General features: G+C 52.5%; 2 protein-coding genes across 2 annotated transcripts in view; one reads left to right on the forward strand and one right to left on the reverse strand.

Moving 5' to 3' along the window:
• LOC132241499 (uncharacterized) overlaps positions 1-20,901 on the forward strand; it is a 234,586-nt gene that overhangs the window by 209,109 nt on the left and 4,576 nt on the right. Inside the window, exons 19-27 of the mRNA XM_059710324.1 lie at positions 2,064-2,314; positions 4,670-4,778; positions 5,567-5,817; positions 8,168-8,276; positions 9,065-9,315; positions 11,605-11,713; positions 14,069-14,319; positions 16,492-16,600; positions 19,199-19,467. Coding sequence (XP_059566307.1) covers positions 2,064-2,314; positions 4,670-4,778; positions 5,567-5,817; positions 8,168-8,276; positions 9,065-9,315; positions 11,605-11,713; positions 14,069-14,319; positions 16,492-16,600; positions 19,199-19,467 — 1,709 coding nt within the window. The remainder of the gene's footprint in view (positions 1-2,063; positions 2,315-4,669; positions 4,779-5,566; positions 5,818-8,167; positions 8,277-9,064; positions 9,316-11,604; positions 11,714-14,068; positions 14,320-16,491; positions 16,601-19,198; positions 19,468-20,901) is intronic.
• The window catches only part of LOC132241514 (phospholipase A and acyltransferase 2-like), a 192,762-nt gene that overhangs the window by 114,045 nt on the left and 57,816 nt on the right, over positions 1-20,901 (reverse strand). The window lies entirely within an intron of this gene.

The raw sequence follows: 20,901 nt of genomic DNA on the forward strand, positions 1-20,901 counted from the left end.
CTGGGAGCACAGGGGCTGGGGCCTGCAGAGCAATGGCACCCACACCTCGGACAGCAAGCGTTTGTGTTCTCGCTGGACAGAACCCGTCTCACGATCAGAAGAATCTGCTGGTCACTGACCAGGTTCTGTACGCTGTCACCTTCACTGACAGAGTGGAAAACTGTCAGAATGGATGGCCAATAGTAAGCGAAACCCACCTAATGCAGACAACACTTAGGAGGCTGGGAACAGAGGGTGTGAGTGTGAGGACCGGGTCCTGCTGTGTGAGTGCAGGTGGTGTTTCCTCAAGGACGGGTGCTGAGTGCAGCCTCAGCCTGGAGACTCAGCACATAAAGGGAGCCTTCTGGTTCACATACCCTTTTTTTAATTTTTTTATTGATTAAGTTATTACATATATGTCCTTGTCCCCACGTTACCCCCCACCCCCCAACTCATGCCCTCAACCCCCTGCTTTCTGTGTCCATTGGTTAGGCCTATATGCTTGTATACAAGTCCTTTGGTTGATCTCTCCTCTTACCCCCACCCTCCCCTAACTTCCTTCTGAGGTTTCACGGTCTGATAGATGCTTCTCTGTCTCTGGAACTGTTTTTGTTCATCAGTTCATGTTGTTCATTATATTCCATGAATGAGTGAGATCATGTGATATTTATCTTTCTCTGAGTGGCATATTTCACTTAGCATAATGTTCTCCAGCTCCATCCATGCTGTTGCAAATGGTAAGAATTCCTTCTTTTTTACAGCAGCATAGTATTTCATTGTGTACATGTATCACAGTTGTTTAATCCACTCATCTACTGATGGGCACTTAGGCTGTTTCCAAATCTTAGCTATTGTAAATTGTGCTGCTATGAACATAAGGGTGCATATATCCTTTCTAATTGGTGTTTCTAGTTTCTTGGGATATTTCCCTGAAGTGGGATCACTGGGTCGAATGGGAGTTCCATTTTTAGTTTTTTGAGGAAACTCCATACTGTTCTCCACAGTGGCTACACCAGTCTGCATTCCCACCAGCAGTGCACGAGGGTACCTTTTTCTCCACATCCCCTCCAGCACTTGTCATTTGTAGATTTGTTGATGATAGCCATTCTGACAGCTGTGAGATGGTACCGCATTGTCGTTTTGATTTGCATCTCTTGGATGATATGTGGCTTTGAGCATGTTTTCATATGTCTCTTGGCCTTTCTCTAGTCTTTTTTCAAAAAGTATCTATTTAGGTTCATTGCCCATTTTTTGATTGGGTTGTTCATCTTCCTTTTGTTAAGTTGTATGAGTTCCCTGTAAATGTTGGAGATTAAACACTTATCGGAGATAACATTGGCAAATATGTCTCCCATGAAGTGGGCTTTCTTGTTGTTTTGTTGATGGTTTCCTTTGCTGTGCAGAAGCTTTTTATTTTGATGTCGTCCCATTTGTTCATTTCCTCTTTAGTTTCCATTGCCCTAAGAGTAGTATCCTGCTCCTTAGTTCCCTCCTCTTAGAGAGCAAAACCCGGCTACAGGCTCAATGGGATTTGGATGCCACCAGCTGGAAGCGCTGTGTGGACTCTCCATGTGGCCAGAGCTGGGCCAGAAAAGCCTGATGAAGCCTCAGGGTCCAATATCAATTGTTGAACGGAGATGAGAGTATTTACCATGAAATTCAGAAGGAGAATAAGTGAGGGAATATATGAAATTTGCACAGCAGAGTCCGAAACACAGTGGGGACTAGAACAACTTTGATCTCTTTCTGAAACACACAAGTGCAAAGATGAACAAATACGATTTACTACCGTTGTTTACGGTGGATAAGCTATGGACCAGCCAATACTAGGGACTTGGTCAACTAGATGATGTCAATTCATACAATGGAGCACAGTGGCAGCCACTGACCATCACAACATTGATTAACATGAAAAGTCTTCACAGCTCGTTAAGGAAAACAGCAAAATCACTGAATCCACCAATCACATTGGTGAAGGGACAGATACCAAAGCTCAATAGTGTAATCCCCTTCCCTGTCTTGTGTCTTCTCTCTCCCGCCCTGGCCTCCCCTGCAGTTCCTGATACTCCTGTGTCTGATTCCAGGGAAGAACTCTGAGGCTGGATCCCCCACCGGCTTAGGGGAGGTGAAAAGGCAGCTCCTGGTGGAAGTGGTGGGAAACTGCTCCTATAAGGTCAACAACAACTTGGACCACCTGTACAAACCACAGCCCATAAAGGAGATGCACAGTTCTGGGAAGAAGATGGTTGGTAAGAAGATGGAGTACAGTGACCTGAGCAGGAACTGTGAGCGCTTTATCACCGATCTGAGATATGGCAAGGCCCGGAGCCGGCAGGTAAGGCCCTCTCTGGGGGCTCCCTCTCCCTTCTGGAGGTCTGCTTGGGGTGAGGGTAATGGGTCTGACTACCCAGAAGAAAAATTCCCCTGAATGATGCAAACATGGTCTCTTGGGGTTCCACTGACTGGGAGTTAGGTGTTGAGAGAAAAATTCAGGTCTGCTTCTAATCCACTCAGGGTTTTTGGACAGCATACTTTCTCTCTGGGCCGCAGTTTCCCCATGTGGAGAAGGAGGGATGTTGGAGGACCTCTGGGGCTCTGGCCACCTCTATCCCTTTAGGATCCTTCACCTCTAAGATCCACCCTAAAGGCAGCTCGTGATGCCCTGTGTGCTGTCAGGGAAAGTCTGGGCCAATACTGCACCATGACATGTCGGCTAAGGCTCCAGGGAGCCCTCTAAGGAGAGATGCTCAAGGTCTGTGGCCTCGGTAAGGGTTCAAGAAGGTTCTTAAGAGAAGACATTGTGCAGCCAATTCCAGCTGAGTGTTCTGGGCAAGTCCCCCTACCGCTCTAATCCTCACTCCCTATGTGAAGAAATGGGTGCTCCCTCCTACTCTATCCAACCCAATAATGTAAGATCTGGGCACAGCTTTAACCCCTTCCTCCTTGCCCTTTTACCAACACAAGGTAGTAGGGATTCAAACCCCAGTGCTCCCTGCTCTTCCTTCTGAACCACAGCACCTCCAGGGCTGGAGGCCCAGTGACTGGGTCTTAGGGGTACCTAGATGGAGGAGAATAAGAGGGGGAGAAGCAGTTTGGGATAGAAATTAGGGATTTGATGCTCACGTGGAGTGTTTGAGGTGATCAGTTAGATACCCAGGTAGCAGTTGGACGTGTGAGTCTGGAGTTAAGGGCTGAGGTGGGGCTGAAGATAGAAGTTTCCAGGTTGCACTTGGGAACAGTACCCGGAGCACAGTGGTCCCTGAGGCCATGGTTTCCCATCTTCTCCCCTCAGCTCTGCCACCACCTCCCTCTGCAGAGCTGGAGCCCAGGTAGAGCATGAGCAACAGAGCCATTCCCACTTTCACCCCCAGAGCTCTGGCCCCAGCAGCACAGGAGGGTAGCCCCCTCCCCTATGAACCCCAGTCACCACCTAATGTCCCCACCGTGGAGGCTCACACAGGCCCTGGAGTGGGTGGGACCAAAGTCTGGGGGTTGGTCACAAAAACCTGGGGTCACATAATTGGGAACAGGATGGCCCTGAATAATGTCATGGAGGAAAGATGAACAAAGAAGTGAATTCCAGAGAAGCTTCCAGGCTAAATGACCACTGTTGGGTGTTGGCAGGGAATGAGGGCAAAGGGAAGCCGCCTCTGGTCTCAGATTGGGCGGCCTGGGGTGAGCGCTGCAGGAGGTTAGCTGAGGTCAGACACAAACAGAAGATAAACTGAAAAATTCTCAAATCAGGAAGCTGTGGTGCCCTGGGCAGGGACACTGAGGAGCAGAGAGGAGGTGATAAGACAGGAAGGGATGAAAGAAGACCATGGTGGGGCAGAGAAGACCCAATGTAGCCACTGCCAGCTGAGTGTCCCTGGGCAACTCCCTCTTTCTCTCTGATCCTCAGTTTCCCCAGCTGAGCACGTGGGTGCTGCTTCCTTCCCCTGGGCTTGGGAGGGTGGCAGTTATGGGGGAAATGTGCCCGCAGAGCCTGCTGGGGGACTGTGAGCCCTGTGCCCAGGGCAGGAAGCTGGGCAACAACAGGAGGGCCTTCTCCAATGCTCGTTGCCCTCAGGGTGCTGCCACCTGCTGTCTGTCAGCTCAGCATCTTCAAGGGTCCGTGTGCCGGGGCTGGGAGGGCAGAGTGTGAGGTGGTGGGTGTTGGGGCCATGCACAGCCAGGGCAAACACAGGATGGAGACATGAGGGTCAGAGTGTGAGAGCAGAAAAGCTCAGACTCACCTGGACAGTGTTGCGGGGGATGGGCCTGGCCTCAGCCTCAGGGAAGGGGGTTTACATACAGCCTGTTGTGTTATCACTCTCCAGACACATACAATACACCTGCATATGCAAGTCTGCATGCTAGTGTGAGTGTATGTACATGAAACACAAAATATCCATGCACAGTACACACAGACAGACATACAGTACACACACATTCTGTACACATCTTCACTCTCTCAATGCACAAGGCCATTTTTCCAGGCTTCCAGTTACTCACAAGGCAACCTCTAGAAGCTACAGCAGGCCGCGGACCTCACAGGGGACTAGAGTCCTCCACACACACACACACACACACACATTCTTCCCATGGGGTGAGCATCAGTAAGCAAATCCCCAGGCGGAGCTGCAGCTCCCAGCCCGGGCCTCTGCAGCTCCCTGACATCTGTCTCACCCTCCTGGCTGTTTCCTTGCAGTTTCGTGAAGAGCCCAACCCTGGAGACCTGATTGAGATTCCCCGCATCGGCTCCTCGCACTGGGCCCTCTATGTGGGCGATGGTTATGTGATCCACCTGGCTCCCCCAGGTAAGGGGGGTTGAAAGTATGACTTCCAGAGATTTGTTACCATGATGACAACAATTCAAAGCCAAATGCCTCCCTGGGAACCCGTGTTGGTTCCTCCCTGGGCAGGGCTGGTGCTCACTGCACATCCGTGTCCCTGGAGGCATCTCAGTGGTTTCACAGCCCCTCACGCAGCACAGAAAGTGGTCCGTGGGCCCCAGTGAAGTCGAGCTACGTCAGCATTAGGAGCTCTTAGGCTCCGTGCTCTTGAGCTGGGCGTGCGGAGAGATTTCATTAAAACAGCCGCGTCTCTGGGCCCCACAGTCCCATAAAGAAGAAGGATCAGTGACGGTGGATGGTCAACTAGACGATGTCCATTCATATAAGGGAGCACAATCGCAGCCACTGACCATCACAATATTCATTACCTTGAAAAACTATTCACAGCTCATTCAGTAAAAGATTAAAACCCATGAATCCTCTAATCCAGTGGTTCTCAACCTGTGGGTCGCAAACAATGAAAATACATCCTGCGTATCAGATATTTACATTACAATTCATAACAGTAGCAACATTACAGTGATGAAGTAGCAACAAAAATAATTTTATGGTTGGGGGTCACCACAACATAAGGAACTGTATTAAAGGGTCGCAGCATTAGGAAGGTTGAGAACCACTGCATCACATTGGTGAAGGGACAGACAGCAAAGCTCAATAGTGTCAATCCCTGGCCCTTCTTCCCCGTCTTGTGTCTTCTCTCTCCCGCCCTGGCCTCCCCCTGCAGTTCCTGATACTCCTGTGTCTGATTCCAGGGGAGAACTCTGAGGCTGGCGCCCCCACCGGCTTAGGGGAGGTGAAATGGCAGCTCCTGGTGGAAGTGGTGGGAAACTGCTCCTATAAGGTCAACAACCACTTGGACCACCTGTACAAACCACGGCCCATAATGGAGATGCTCAGATCTGGGGAGGAGATGGTTGGTAAGGAGATGGAGTACAGTGATCTGAGCAGGAACTGTGAGCACTTTGTCACGGATCTGAGATACGGCAAAGCCCGCAGCCGGAAGGTAAGGCCCTTCTCTGGGGGCTCCATCTTCCTTCTGGAGGACTGCTTGGGGTGGGGGTAATGGGTCTGACTACCCAGAAGAAAAATTCCCCTGAATGATGCAAACATGGTCTCTTGGGGTTCCACTGACTGGGAGTTAGGTGTTGAGAGAAAAATTCAGGTCTGCTTCTAATCCACTCAGGGTTTTTAGACAGTGCACTTTCTCTCTGAGCCTCAGTTTCCCCATGTGCAGAAGGAGGGGATGTTTGGAGGACCTCTGGGGCTCTGGCCACCTCTATCCCTTTAGGATCCTTCGCCTCTAAGATCCACCCTAAAGGCAGCTCGTGATGCCCTGTGTGCTGTCAGGGAAAGTCTGGGCCAATACTGCACCATGACATGTCGGCTAAGGCTCCAGGGAGCCCTCTAAGGAGAGATGCTCAAGGTCTGTGGCCTCTGTAAGGGTTCAAGAAGGTTCTTAAGAGAAGACATTGTGCAGCCAATTCCAGCTGAGTGTTCTGGGCAAGTCCCCCTACCGCTCTAATCCTCACTCCCTATGTGAAGAAATGGGTGCTCCCTCCTACTCTATCCAACCCAATAATGTAAGATCTGGGCACAGCTTTAACCCCTTCCTCCTTGCCCTTTTACCAACACAAGGTAGTAGGGATTCAAACCCCAGTGCTCCCTGCTCTTCCTTCTGAACCACAGCACCTCCAGGGCTGGAGGCCCAGTGACTGGGTCTTAGGGGTACCTAGATGGAGGAGAATAAGAGGGGGAGAAGCAGTTTGGGATAGAAATTAGGGATTTGATGCTCACGTGGGGTGTTTGAGGTGATCAGTTAGATACCCAGGTAGCAGTTGGACGTGTGAGTCTGGAGTTAAGGGCTGAGGTGGGGCTGAAGATAGAAGTTTCCAGGTTGCACTTGGGAACAGTACCCGGAGCACAGTGGTCCCTGAGGCCATGGTTTCCCATCTTCTCCCCTCAGCTCTGCCACCACCTCCCTCTGCAGAGCTGGAGCCCAGGTAGAGCATGAGCAACAGAGCCATTCCCACTTTCACCCCCAGAGCTCTGGCCCCAGCAGCACAGGAGGGTAGCCCCCTCCCCTATGAACCCCAGTCACCACCTAATGTCCCCACTGTGGAGGCTCACACAGGCCCTGGAGTGGGTGGGACCAAAGTCTGGGGGTTGGTCACAAAAACCTGGGGTCACATAATTGGGAACAGGATGGCCCTGAATAATGTCATGGAGGAAAGATGAACAAAGAAGTGAATTCCAGAGAAGCTTCCAGGCTAAATGACCACTGTTGGGTGTTGGCAGGGAATGAGGGCAAAGGGAAGCCGCCTCTGGTCTCAGATTGGGCGGCCTGGGGTGAGCGCTGCAGGAGGTTAGCTGAGGTCAGACACAAACAGAAGATAAACTGAAAAATTCTCAAATCAGGAAGCTGTGGTGCCCTGGGCAGGGACACTGAGGAGCAGAGAGGAGGTGATAAGACAGGAAGGGATGAAAGAAGACCATGGTGGGGCAGAGAAGACCCAATGTAGCCACTGCCAGCTGAGTGTCCCTGGGCAACTCCCTCTTTCTCTCTGATCCTCAGTTTCCCCAGCTGAGCACGTGGGTGCTGCTTCCTTCCCCTGGGCTTGGGCGGTGGCAGTTATGGGGGAACTGTGCCCACAGAGCCTGCTGGGGGACTGTGAGCCCTGTGCCCAGGGCAGGAAGCTGGGCAACAACAGGAGGGCCTTCTCCAATGCTCGGTGCCCTCAGGGTGCAGCCACCTGCTGTCTGTCAGCTCAGCATCTTCAAGGGTCCGTGTGCCGGGGCTGGGAGGGCAGAGTGTGAGGTGGTGGGTGTTGGGGCCATGCACAGCCAGGACAAACACATGATGGAGACATGAGGGTCAGTGTGTGAGAGCAGAGAAGCTCAGACTCACCCTGACAGTGTTGTGGGGGATGGGCCTGGGCCCCAGCCTCAGGGAAGGGGGTTTACATACAGCCTGTTGTGTTATCACTCTCCAGACACATACAATACACCTGCATATGCAAGTCTGCATGCTAGCGTGAGTGTATGTACATGAAACACAAAATATCCATGCACAATACACACAGACAGACATACAGTACATACACATTCTGTACACATCTTCACTCTCCCAATGCACAAGGTCATTTTTCCAGGCTTCCAGTTACTCACAAGGCAACCTCTAGAAGCTACAGCAGGCCGCGGACCTCACAGGGGACTAGAGTCCTCCACACACACACACACATTCTTCCCATGGGGTGAGCATCAGTAAGCAAATCCCCAGGCGGAGCTGCAGCTCCCAGCCCGGGCCTCTGCAGCTCCCTGACATCTGTCTCACCTTCCTGGCTGTTTCCTTGCAGTTTCGTGAAGAGCCCAGGCCTGGAGACCTGATTGAGATTTCCCGCATCGGCTCCTCACACTGGGCCCTCTATGTGGGCTATGGTTATGCTGTCCACCTGGCTCCCCCAGGTAAGGGGGGTTGAAAGTATGACTTCCAGAGATTTGTTACCATGGTGACAACAATTCAAAGCCAAATGCCTCCCTGGGAACCCGTGTTGGTTCCTCCCTGGGCAGGGCTGGTGCTCACTGCACATCCGTGTCCCTGGAGGCATCTCAGTGGTTTCACAGCCCCTCACGCAGCACAGAAAGTGGTCCGTGGGCCCCAGTGAAGTCGAGCTACGTCAGCATTAGGAGCTCTTAGGCTCCGTGCTCTTGAGCTGGGCGTGTGGAGAGATTTCATCAAAACAGCCGTGTCTCTGGGCCCCACAGTCTCATAAAGAAGAAGGATCAATGATGGTGCATTGATCAACTAGATGATGTCTGTTCATATAAGGGAGCACATTAGCAGCCACTGACCATCACAATATTCATTACCTTGAAAAAGTATTCACAGCTCATTCAGTAAAAGATTAAAACCCATGAATCCTCTAATCCAGTGGTTCTCAACCTGTGGTTGGCAAACAATGAAAATACATCCTGCATATCAGATATTTACATTATAATTCATAACAGTAGCAACATTACAGTGATGAAGTAGCAACAAAAATAATTTTATGGTTGGGGGTCACCACAACATGAGGGACTGTATTAAAGGGTCGCAGCATTAGGAAAGTTGAGAACCACTGCATCACATTGGTGAAGGGACAGACAGCAAAGCTCAATAGTGTCATCCCTGGCCCTTCTTCCCCGTCTTGTGTCTTCTCTCTCCCGCCCTGGCCTCCCCCTGCAGTTCCTGATACTCCTGTGTCTGATTCCAGGGGAGAACTCTGAGGCTGGCGCCCCCACTGGCTTAGGGGAGGTGAAATGGCAGCTCCTGGTGGAAGTGGTGGGAAACTGCTCCTATAAGGTCAACAACCACTTGGACCACCTGTACAAACCACGGCCCATAAAGGAGATGCTCAGATCTTGGAATGAGATGGTTGGTAAGAAGATGGAGTACAGTGACCTGAGCAGGACCTGTGAGCGCTTGGTCATCAATATGAGATACGGCAAGGCCCGCAGCCGGCAGGTAAGGCCCTCTGTGGGGGCCCCTTCTCCCTCCTAGACATCTGCTTGGGGTGGGGAGGAGAGGGCTTTGCATCCAGAAGAAAAACTTACCAGAAATGAGACAAAATTACGCTCCCTGCTCCCTGCTGGCTGGGAGTCAGGATGTCTGAGAAGAAATCTCTGCTCTGTTCCTGATCCACTCAGGGTGTTTGAACAGGTCGCTTCCACTCTGGCCTCAGTTTCCCCATGTGCAGAAGGAGGGATGTTGGAGGACCTCTGGGGCTCTGGCCACCTCTATCCCTTTAGGGTCCTTTGCCTCTAAGACCCACCCTAAAGGCAGCTCCTGATGCCCTGTGTGCTGTCAGGAAAGTCTGGGCCAATCCAGGACCATGACAGGTCTCCTAAGGCCCCAGAGAGCCCTCGGGCAAGAGATGCTCAAGGTCAGTGGCTGATGTAAGAGTTCAAGAACATGTTCTGTAAGGTCTGGGCACATCCTTACCGCTCTCCTCTTTCCCCTCTTAGGAAAGCACAGCTACTAAGAGGTAGAAGCAGGATTCAGTGCCCAGTCTCCCTGCTCTATCTGCTGAACCACAGCACCTCCAGGGCTTACAGCCCCTGTGACTGGGTGACAGGCAGCCCGGATGGAGGAGATGAGGGGAGGAGGGGCAGGTTTGGGAGGGAAATCAAGGATTTGCTGCTCAGGTGGGGTGTTGAGGTGACCAGTTAGACATCCAGGTGGACCTGTTGAGTAGCCGTTGGACATGTGAGATGGAGTTCAGGGCTGAGGTGGGGCTGAAGATAGAAGTTTCCAGGCTGCACTTGGGAACAGCATACAGAGCACAGTGATCCATGAGGCCGTGTTTTCCCATTGTCTCCTCTCAGCGCTGCCACCACCTCCCTCTGCAGAGCTGGAGTCCAGGTAGAAACCAGACCACAGAGCCATTCCAACTTTTACCCCCAGAGCTCTGGCCCCAGGAGCCCAGGCACCAAGCTACCTCCCCTATCCTTTCTCTTCAGGACCAAGTGGCCCCACCATGGAAGTTCACACAGGCCCTGGAGTGGGTGGAACAGAAGTCTGGGGGTTGGTCAGAAAGACATGGGGTCACATAATCGGGAACAGGATGGCCTGAATAAAGTCATGGAGGAAAGATGGACAAAGAAGTGAATTCCAGAGAAGCTTCCAGGCTAAATGACCACTGTTGGATGTTGGCATGGAATGAGGGCAAAGGGGAGCTGGTTCCTGGTCTCAGATTGGGCGGCCTGGGGTGACCGCTGCAGGAGGTTAGCTGAGGTCAGGCACAAACAGGAAAAAAACTGAAAAATTCTTAAATCAGGAAGCTGTGGTGCCTGGGCAGGGACATGGAGGAGCAGGGAGGAGGTGGTAAGGCAGGAGGGAGGGAGGGAGGGAGGAAAGGGGACCAGAAAGGGTCGGTGCAGAGAAGACCGAGTGCAGCCACTGCCAGCTGAGAGTCCCTGGGCAGGTTCCTCTGCCTTCTGATCCTCAGTTTCCCCAGCTGAGCACGTGGGTGCTGCTTCCTTCCCCTGGGCTAGGGAGGGTGGCAGTTATGGGGGAAATGTGCCAGCAGAGCCTGCTGGGGGACTGTGAGCCCTGTGCCCAGGGCAGGAAGCTGGGCAACAACAGGAGGGCCTTCTCCAATGCTCAGGTGCCCTCAGGGTGCTGTCACCTGCTGTCTGTCAGCTCAGCATCTTCAAGGGTCCGTGTGCCGGGGCTGGGAGGGCAGAGTGTGAGGTGTTGGCTGTTGGGCCCATGCACAGCCAGGGCAAACACAGGATGGAGACATGAGGGTCAGTGTGTGAGAGCAGAGAAGCTCAGACTCACCTGGACAGTGTTGTGGGGGATGGGCCTGGGCCCCAGCCTCAGGGAAGGGGGTTACATACAGGCTGTTGTGTTAACACTCTCCAGACACATACACAGTACACCTGCATATGCATGTCTGCACTAGTGTACATGTATGTACATGCAACACACAACATATCCATGCACAATACACACAGACACACATACAGTACATACACATTCTGTACACATCTTCACTCTCCCAATGCACAAGGTCATTTTTCCAGGCTTCCAGTTACTCACAAGGCAACCTCTAGTAGCTATAGCAGGCCACAGACCTCACAGGGGAAATGAGTTCCACACACACACACACACACACACACACACACACACACACACTCTTCCCATGGGGTGAGCATCATTAAGCAAATCCCCAGGCAGAGCTGCAGCTCCCAGCCTTGGCCTCTGCAGCTCCCTGACATCTGTCTCACTCTCCTGGCTGTTTCCTTGCAGTTTCGTGAAGAGCCCAACCCTGGAGACCTGATTGAGATTTCCCGCATCGGCTCCTCGCACTGGGCCCTCTATTTGGGCGATGGTTATGTGGTCCACCTGGCTCCCCCAGGTAAGCGGTATTTAAAGTGTAACTTTCCAGGTATTTTTTAACATGATGAGAACAATTCAAAGCGAATTTCCACCCTGCGAACCCATGTTGGTTCCTCCCTGGGCAGGGCTTGTGCTGCCTGTACATCCGTGTCCCTTGGGGGCATCTCAATGGTCCCTCAGGTCCTGACCCAGCAGGGAAAGCGGCCCGTGGGCCCCAGGGAAGCCGGGCTGCTCCTGCACTGGACTCTCTCCAGCTCCAGCCCGTTAGCTGGACGCGCAGATAGATTTCCCTAAACCAGCAGCGTCTCTGGGGGTCCCGCTCTCAGGAAGGGACTGCCTCTCAGCGCTGTGTCCTGTTGCTCAGAGGATGTCACAGAACAGGGCGTCCTGAGAGGGTTTCCTGAACACCCTCCACGGAGCAGCTCTCCCAGGTCCCACATCACAGAGAGTCTCACACAGACACACACGAGCACCTGGAACCTGGAAGGACCCCAGGGATAGCAGAAGCAGGATGACAGCCGGTCAGAGGAGCAGGCAGGCCCCACACTGTGTATCGTCCCTGAGAGAAAGGTGCTGGGATGGGACCGCGGGCTGGGAGCACAGGGGCTGGGGCCTGCAGAGCAATGGCACCCACACCTCGGACAGCAAGCGTTTGTGTTCTCGCTGGACAGAACCGGTCTCACGATCAGAAGAATCTGCTTGTCACTGACCAGGTTCTGTATGCTGTCACCTACACTGACAGAGTGGAAACTGTCAGAATGGATGGCAAATAGTAAGCGAAAACCACCTAATCCCGACGACACTTAGGAGGCTGGGAACAGAGGGTGTGAGTGTGAGAACCGGGTCCTGCTGTGTGAGTGCAGGTGGTGTTTCCTCAAGGACGGGTGCTGAGTGCAGCCTCAGCCTGGAGACTCCGCACATAAAGGGATCCTGCTGGTTCGCCTGCTCTTTATGTCCCTCCTCTTAGAGAGCAAAACCCGGGCTCTAGGTCAATGGGATCTGGACGCCACCAGCTGGAAGTGCTGTGTGGACTCTCCATGTGGCCAGAGCTGCCAGAAAAGCCTGATGATGCCTCAGGGTCCAATATTTGTTGCTGAACAGAGATGAGAGTATTTACCATGAAATTCAGAAGGAGAATAAGTGAGGGAATATGAAACTAGTGGCATTGTCCAAGAATTTGTGCACGTGTGGGGTCCGGCTGCCCCACCCTGATGGGGGCCCATTGGCAGGGCTGGCCGTGGGGTCTAATCAGGAAGCTATAGCTTTCCCCCAGCTGAATGTAATTATTCTTTAAGGATGGCACAAAGACAACCCACAACAGAGCTGTTGCATATCACGTGCCAGGAGATGAAGTTGTTTATGTGTTGCTTGCAAACGTATATCAAGATGAATGATGGCCCTTGAATGATTTTTGCGTTCTTCCCGGGGCTCTGCCCTCAGTTCCCAATATGATCTTCATGTCTGTTTGTTTAAAAGTTCTTCTGTTTGTGAATGTGCCTACCATTCGCTGTAGTTCCTGGCAGCCTAAGGGTCCTCTTTGCCACCACTTTTAAAGAGAGATTGAAAGCTCACCTAATCTGCAAGGCACCGCCATTTCACAAAATCCCCTCCCAGCCTCTCTACATTCCTAGCAAAGGGCTGGCATCCCCTTAATGCTTAGGTTGCCCTTTTGGCAATTTTGGAAGGTCTCCTAGGGCTGCGGGCTGTGGAGGGAGAATTCCACACCTTGGCTGCAGTATTAGCAGAGCCCTCTGGAGACTCTGGTTGGGGACAGAAGGGACTGATGATTATTTTCTTGTGCTTGCACTAACTGTACATGCACCAGGGAGCCCAGCAATGATTTAGGCTTGGGGGGTGGGGTGGGAAGGCCGCTGGGTGAGGGGCCGGTGTTGTTCCAGTCATTCTGGTCGTTCTGCGGTTCGGTCGCTGTACTTTTATTACATAGGATTATGAGTGTAATAATCCTATGTAATAAAAGTACAGCAGAGTGTCTGAAACACAGTGGGACTAAAATAACTTTAATCTCTTTCTGAAATATGCAAGTGCAAAGATGAACAAATACCATTTACTACCACTGTTTACAATGGATAAACTAGGACCAGACAATAATAGGTACTTGGTCAACTAGATAATGTCCAATCATATAATGGAACACAGTGGCAGGCGATGACCATCACACCATGGATTAACATGAAAAGTATTCACAGCTTATTAAGGAAAAGAGCAAAATCATTGAATCCTCCAATCACGTTGGTGAAGGGACAGAACCAAGGCTCAATAGAGTCATCCCCTGGCCCTTCTCCCCTGTCTTGTGTCTTCTCTCTCCCTCCCTGGCCTCCCCTGCAGTTCCTGATACTCCTGTGTCTGATTCCAGGGGAGAACTCTGAGGCTGGATCCCCCACTGACTTAGGGGAGGTGAAAAAGGAGCTCCTGGTGGAAGTGGTGGGAAACTGCTCGTTTAAGGTCAACAACTACTTGGACCACCTGTACAAACCACGGCCCATAAAGAAGATCATCACATTTGGGAACTGGTTGGTTGGTAAGAAGATGGAGCACCCGGTTCTGAGCAGGAACTGTGAGCGCTTTGTCACGGATCTGAGATATGGCAGTGCCCTCAACGGGCAGGTAAGGCCCTCTGTGGGAGCTCCCTCTCCCTTCTGGGGGTCTCCTTGGGGTGGAGGTGATAGGACTGTGCATCCAGAAGAAAAACTTTCCAGGACTGAGGCAAAATTATGCTCCCTGCTTCCTGCTGGCTGGGAGTTAGGATGTCTGAGATCAAATCTCGGGTCTGTTCCTGATCCACTCAGGGTCTTTGAACAGGTCAATTCCTCTCTGGCCTCAGTTTCCCCATGTGCACAAGGAGGGGATGTTTGGAGAACCTCTGGGGTTCTGGCCACCTCTACCCCTTCAGGATTCTTTGCCTCTAAAACCCACCCTAAAGGCAGCTCCTGATGCCCTGTGTGCTGTCAGGAAAGTCTGGGCCAACCCGGGACCATGACAGGGCTTCTAAGGCCCCAGAGAGCCCTCGGGCAAGGGATGCTCAAGGTCTGTGGCCCATGTAAGAGCTCGAGGACATGTTCTGTGAGGTCTGGGCACATCCTTACCGCTCTCCTCTTTCCCTCTTAGCAAAGCACAGCTAGTGAGAGGCAGAAGCAGCATTCAATCCCCAGTGCTCCCGGCTCTTTCTGCTGAACCACAGCACCTCCAGGGCTCACAGCCCCTGTGATGGGGTGACGGGCAGCCGGGGTGGAGGAGATGAGGGGATAGGAGGAGGTTTGGGAGGGAAATTAAGGATTTGATGCTCAGGTGGGGTGTTGAGGTCTCCAGTTAGATATCTAGGTAGAGCTTTTGAGTAGCAGTTGTACATGCAAGTCTGGAGTTCAGGGCTGAGGTGGGGCTGGAGATAGAAGTTTCCAGGCTGCACTTGGGAACAGTACACAGAGCACAGTGATCCCTGAGGCCATGGTTTCCCATTGTCTCCCCTCAGCTCTGCCACCACCGTCCCTCTGCCGAGGTAGAGTCCAGACCACAGAGCCATTCCCATTTTCACCCCCAGAGCTCTGGCCCCTGGAGTCCAGATAGGAAGCCCCCTCCCCCAACCCCCTGTCAGGACCAAATAGCCCCACCCAAGAGTCTCACACAGGCCTGGAGTGGGTGGGACAGAAGTCTGGGGGTGGGTCTGTAAAACATGGGGTCACATAATCGGGAACAGGATGGCCCTGAATAAAGTCTGGGAGAAAGATGAACAAAGAAGTGAATTCCAGAGAAGCCTCCAGGCTAAATGACCACTGTTGGATGTTGACATTGAATGAGGGCAAAGGGAAGCTGGCCCCTGGTCTCAGATTGGGCGGCCTGGGGTGAGCGCTGCAGGAGGTATGTTGAGGTCAGGCACAAACAAGAAGAAAAACTGAAAAATTCTCAAGTCATGAAGCTGCAGTACCCTGGGCAGGGACACTGAGGAGCAGGGAGGAAGTGGTAAAGCAGGGAGGGAGGGAGGAAAGGGGACCAGAAATGGGTGGGATAGTGAAGACCCAGTGTAGCCACTGCCAGCTGAGTGTCCCTGGGCAAGTCCCTCTGCCTCTCTGACCCTCAGTTTCCCCAGCTGAGGAACGGGTGCTGCTTCCTTCCCTTGGGCTTGGGAGGGTGGCTGTTTGGGGGGAAATGTGCCAGCAGAGCCTACTGCCTGAGTATGTGAGCCCCACCTGCCCCCGCCCTGACCAGTGCAGGAAGCTGGGCAGCCACACTGGGGGTCCCTAGAAGGCTTGGGGGCTGATAGGTTGCTGTCATTTCCTGTCTCTTTCGTTGGCATCTCCAAGGGTGGGTGTCTCCGGGCTGGAGGAGGCCCGTGTTGCAGCCAAGCACAGCCAGGCCAGAGGCGTGATGGAGACATGAGGGCAGTGTGTGAGGGCCGAGACACTCAGACTCACCTGCCCCACGTTGTTGGGGATGGGCCTGGGGCCCCAGCCTCAGGGAAGGGGTTCTACATGCAGCCTGTCATGTCATTACAATCAGGACACATGTGCATTCCACCTGCATATACACGTCTGTATCCACTGTGTGCGTGTACACACAACACACACACACACATCCTATGCCACCCAGACTGTGCTCCTTTCTCCATCCCAGAAGTTCCTTCTCCCGGGTTCCAGCTTCTGGTTCCCCTCAGAAAGACAAGGGATTCCCTGGGTGACAGATGATGAACAGCAGCCTGGGGTCCCCAGGCCACGCTGCAGCTCCTGCCAGGGTCTCTGCTGTTGCCTGGCAGCCTGTCTACCATCTCTGGTTTTCCTCTTACAGTTGGTTCAAGATCCCAGACCTGGAGACATAATTGAGATCTCTCAGAGGCTCTACCGTGACTGGGCGCTCTATGTGGGTGATGGTTATGTGATCCATCTGACTGCTCCAGGTAAGGCCTGTTGGAAGCAGGATTCGCCAAGGCTTTGTTAATAAGATAATGAGAGCAGTTGGAATGAAAGCCCAGCACGGGAGCCTGAGTTGGGAGACACATTCTCCCTGCGCAGAGCTCACGCAGGGCATAGTCCAAACCCAGCCCCTGTGCCCACAGGGTCCACAGCCACTGAGCTGCTTCAGCACCTGGACCCGCAGGCAGGGCTGGCTCCCTCTGTACCTGGGGCTCCGATGATGTGACTTAAAGCAGCAAAGTTCATCAGGAGCTCACAGTCCAGGTCTTACACAGGAAGCGCCCTCAGTGTTGCGGTTTTCGAAAGTGTGTGATTTCACAAACTCGGTGTCTTAGTATTTATAATAGACTAGAGGCCCAGTGCACGAAATTCATGCATGAGGGGTGGGGGGATTATGTGTCCCTCAGCCCAGTCTGCACTTTCTCCAATCTGGGACCCCTTGAGGGTAGTCGGACATCCCTCTCACAATCCACGACTGTTGGCTCCCAACCACTCGCCTACCTGCCTGCCTGATTGCCCCTAACCTCTTCTGCCTGCCAGCCTGATCACCCCCTAACCACCCCCCTGCCAGCCTGATCGATGCCTAACTGCTCCCTGGCAGTCTGATTGCCCTAACTTCCCTCCCCTGCCAGCCTGGTCGCCCCCAACTGCCCTCCCCTGCCAGCCTGGTTGCCCCAAATTGCCCTCCCTTGCAGGCCTGGTCCCCCACACTGCCCTCCCCTGCCAACCTGGTCACCCTAAACTGTCCTCCCCTGCTGGCCTGGTCGCCCCCAACTGTCCTATCCTACAGGCCTGGTCACCCCTAACTGCCCTACCCTGCTGGCCTGGTCACCCTGAACTGTCCTCTCCTGCAGGCCTGGTCACACCTAACTGCCCTCTCCTGCTGGCCTGATTACCCCTAACTGCCCTCCCGTGCAGGACTGATCACCCACAACTGCCCACCCCTGCCAGCCAAGTTGTGGTGGCCATCTTGTGTCCACATGGAGGTGACCATCTTGTGTGTTGGAGTGATGGTCAATTTGCATATTACCTCTTTATTAGATAGCATGCTCTTAGCAGAAGCCGCTTTCAAAGTGCCCACCCAAAGGGAAAATTCTCATGAAAATGTACAGCAAGCACCTGGTAATAGTTCATCTACCCCATAAATAAGGCAGAAGCAGGACGATGATGAGCCGGTTAGCAGGAGAACGAACGGAACTGATGCATGGTCCATGAAAAAAACCAAAGTGGCTGGAAGAAGCCTGCTACATCAGATGCAAACTGGCTCGTGTCCCACAGAGCAATGGAAATGCAACCTTTGATGCTCTGTCTTCATCCGGGGAAAATAATTGTCATCAATGTGGGAATGCTACTTCTGCATCTTATGTGTTTCCCACAAGTCATCATTTGTCCTGACGGTGTTGGAGGAACATAGGGATTTAGTATAAAAAGTTAATCACGCTCATTTTACCCAGATGACACTTAGGGGCCTTGTAGGAGAGAGCATGACTGCGAGGACATGTGGTCCTTTTTACATCTGACCTCCCAGGTGTGGACAGGTTTTCTTAAGAGGATGGATTCCAAGTGCAACCTTCATCCTTGAGATTAGAAACAGATAGTAGTGTGCTTACTTAGTGTGCTCAATAGTTACTCTTCCTCTTAGAAAACACACCAGGACTCACTATTAGGATGGAATTGGGCCCCGCCAGTGTTGCTCAGTGGTTGAGCATCGATTGACCCATGAACCAGGAGGTCAGGGTTCGATTCCCCGTCAGGGCTCATGCCTGGGTTGCAGGCTCGATCCCAGATAGGGGGTGTGCAGGAAGCAGCCACTTGATGATTCTCTCATCGTTGATGTTTCTAACTCTCTCTCCCTCTCCCTTCCTCTCTCTGAAATCAATAAAGACATATTTTTAAAAAAAAAAAAAAGAAAGAAAGAATGGAATTGGGAGTCCATCAGCTGAGAGCTCTTCTGTGGACTCTCCCTGTGCCCGGCACTGTGCCAGGTCATGGGACAGGAGACACGGACGTGCAGGGCTCCCTCGGCCTCAGCTCCGTGCGGGGGCAGGAGCCTGGCCCTCGGAGCTTGAGAGAGGAAGTGTCACATTGTGGTTCTAGGAGCTTTCGCAGCACAGACGTGACTGTTAATGTCCCTCGGGCCCAATATTGGTTGCCAAATGGAGATGATAATATTTTCCTTGAAGGGTACAACGAGAATTAAGCTAGACAATCTACGAAAATAGATCTGATTCTGAAGCGCACCAGGGTATGAAGATGCACAGGTATATCAGTATATTCCTAACAGAACTGCTTCTCATGGCTCAGCTTTCCATCAACCCAAATGCTCAGTAAAAGGCCATGGGTCACATTCACACAACACTATGACATTGTCTTGTGACCCAGCCATTGACAATCATGTCATTTACGACATGTGAAAATAATTCAGGACACCTTGCTCAGGGAAAGAACAGAATCTGTGACTCTTCGCATCCTTCCTGGGAAAAGTTACCACGCAAACCGCCATAACTGGTAGGGTGTGTGCCTTTTGTCTCCTGCCATTGTCTCCCTATCTCACCTGCCTGCGATTCACTCTGTGGTTCCAGGTGAATCGCGCAGTATTGGGCCCTTCAACATGCCTATGTTTCTGAGAGGCAGGGCTGAGGTCACAAAAGAGCCTCTGCAGAAGGCGGCTGGCGGCTGTTCCTACAAGGTCAACAACCACTTGGACCATAAGTACAGACCCAGGCCTGTGCATGAGATCATCACTTCTGCCAAGGAGATGATTGGTAACCAGAAGACTTACTCAGTTCTCCGCGAAAATAGCGAACGTTTTGTCGCTGATCTGAGATATGGCTGGCCCCGCCGTGAGTTGGTAAGGCCCTTCAAGGGGTGACCCTTTACCCTCTGGAGTTCTTCCTCAGTGGGAAAATGGGTGGGATTTGGGAAAACCACCAGTGAAGCCTGTGTGGTATTTGTTATATTAATACTACAGCATTAATTCTTACAGTAATACTACAGCATTAATTCTCATAAACCCTACAGTATGAATTCTCACAGTAGATATGCAGCAGTCATTCTCACAGTAATACTGCAATATTGGATCTCACAGTAATGCTGCAGTATTAATTCTCACAGTGATGCTGCAGGATTGGTTCTCACAGTGATGCTTCAATATTGGTTCTCACAGTGATGCTGCAGTATTGATTATCTCAGTAATGTTAGAGTGCCCAGCATGTGAGGGCTCCCAGCTCACTAAGTCCTGACCATCAGCCATGGGGCACACAGAGTTCAGGCAACTTCTCCAACGTGTCAGACATGAGGTGAGGAGTGAACCTGGGTGTATTCGTCCCTGAAGAGCTCCTTTCAGTCTGGAAGCACATTGCAAGGGATCGTCAGCCCAGGACAGTGCTGTGGGCCCCCGTGCTCTGAAAGTCACGGACAGCCGTTCCGGTCTCACCCTGCGGCTGCCCAGCCAGGAGCCCTTCTTCAAGGCCCTTCACCCAAGTCTGTCCGGCCCAGTGATCTGGGCTTGTCCTAAGTGAAGAGGTTCTGGGAAGGCTGGTCCTCATACCCTGCTCTTACCATTCCCCGTAGATCCCAAACCAGAGGCGCTGGCAGAGAGGCACAGAAAGTTGTATCAAAGCCATCTGTGCACAGAGAGGAGGGTTAGCTGGTCCAGCCTGAGGCAGTGAGGTGCCCAGAGGAGAGACTGTCTGCTGGGAGGAGAGTGTGTGTCACACGGGGAGGGCTCGGAGGGTGTAGGAGGGAGAGAGAACATGACGTCAGAGGAGCAGGAGAGAGAGAGCGTGAGGTGGGGAAAGACAGGTAGCTCAGGAAGAGAAGAGTAGAGGAGGAAAAAAGGGATGAGGGTGAGAGGGATGAGGGTGAAGAGCTGGACCATGAGCTGCCTAAAGGGTGTGGACAGCATTCTGAGGGTCTCAGTAGGTCATTGCCCGATGTTCCCTGTGAAGGTCCCACTGGACAACACCAGTGGGTAAGGAGTGAGTGGAATGAAACCCAGGTTAGAGGGAGGGGGATGGAGGAAGGTGGTGTTGAAGGCACTTGGTACTTGGATGTGGGGATGAGGGGGAAGGACGAGGGAAGGATGACCAGGCCTCTGATTAGCAAGCTGGGCTGAGTGACGCCAGAAGGATGGGGACAGGAGGAGCAGAGGGACAGAGCAGGCTTCATTCCATGGGACTGGATGCCCTGTGGGGCGGACACTCATTCCCTGGGAAGGCGTGTGGACATGGAGAAAGGCAGCCTGCATTGGGGGCGGGTGTGGGAGCGGGAAGGGCAGACTGCT

Source organism: Myotis daubentonii, chromosome 9 (assembly GCF_963259705.1).
Source record: "Myotis daubentonii chromosome 9, mMyoDau2.1, whole genome shotgun sequence".
Lineage (NCBI taxonomy): Eukaryota > Metazoa > Chordata > Mammalia > Chiroptera > Vespertilionidae > Myotis > Myotis daubentonii.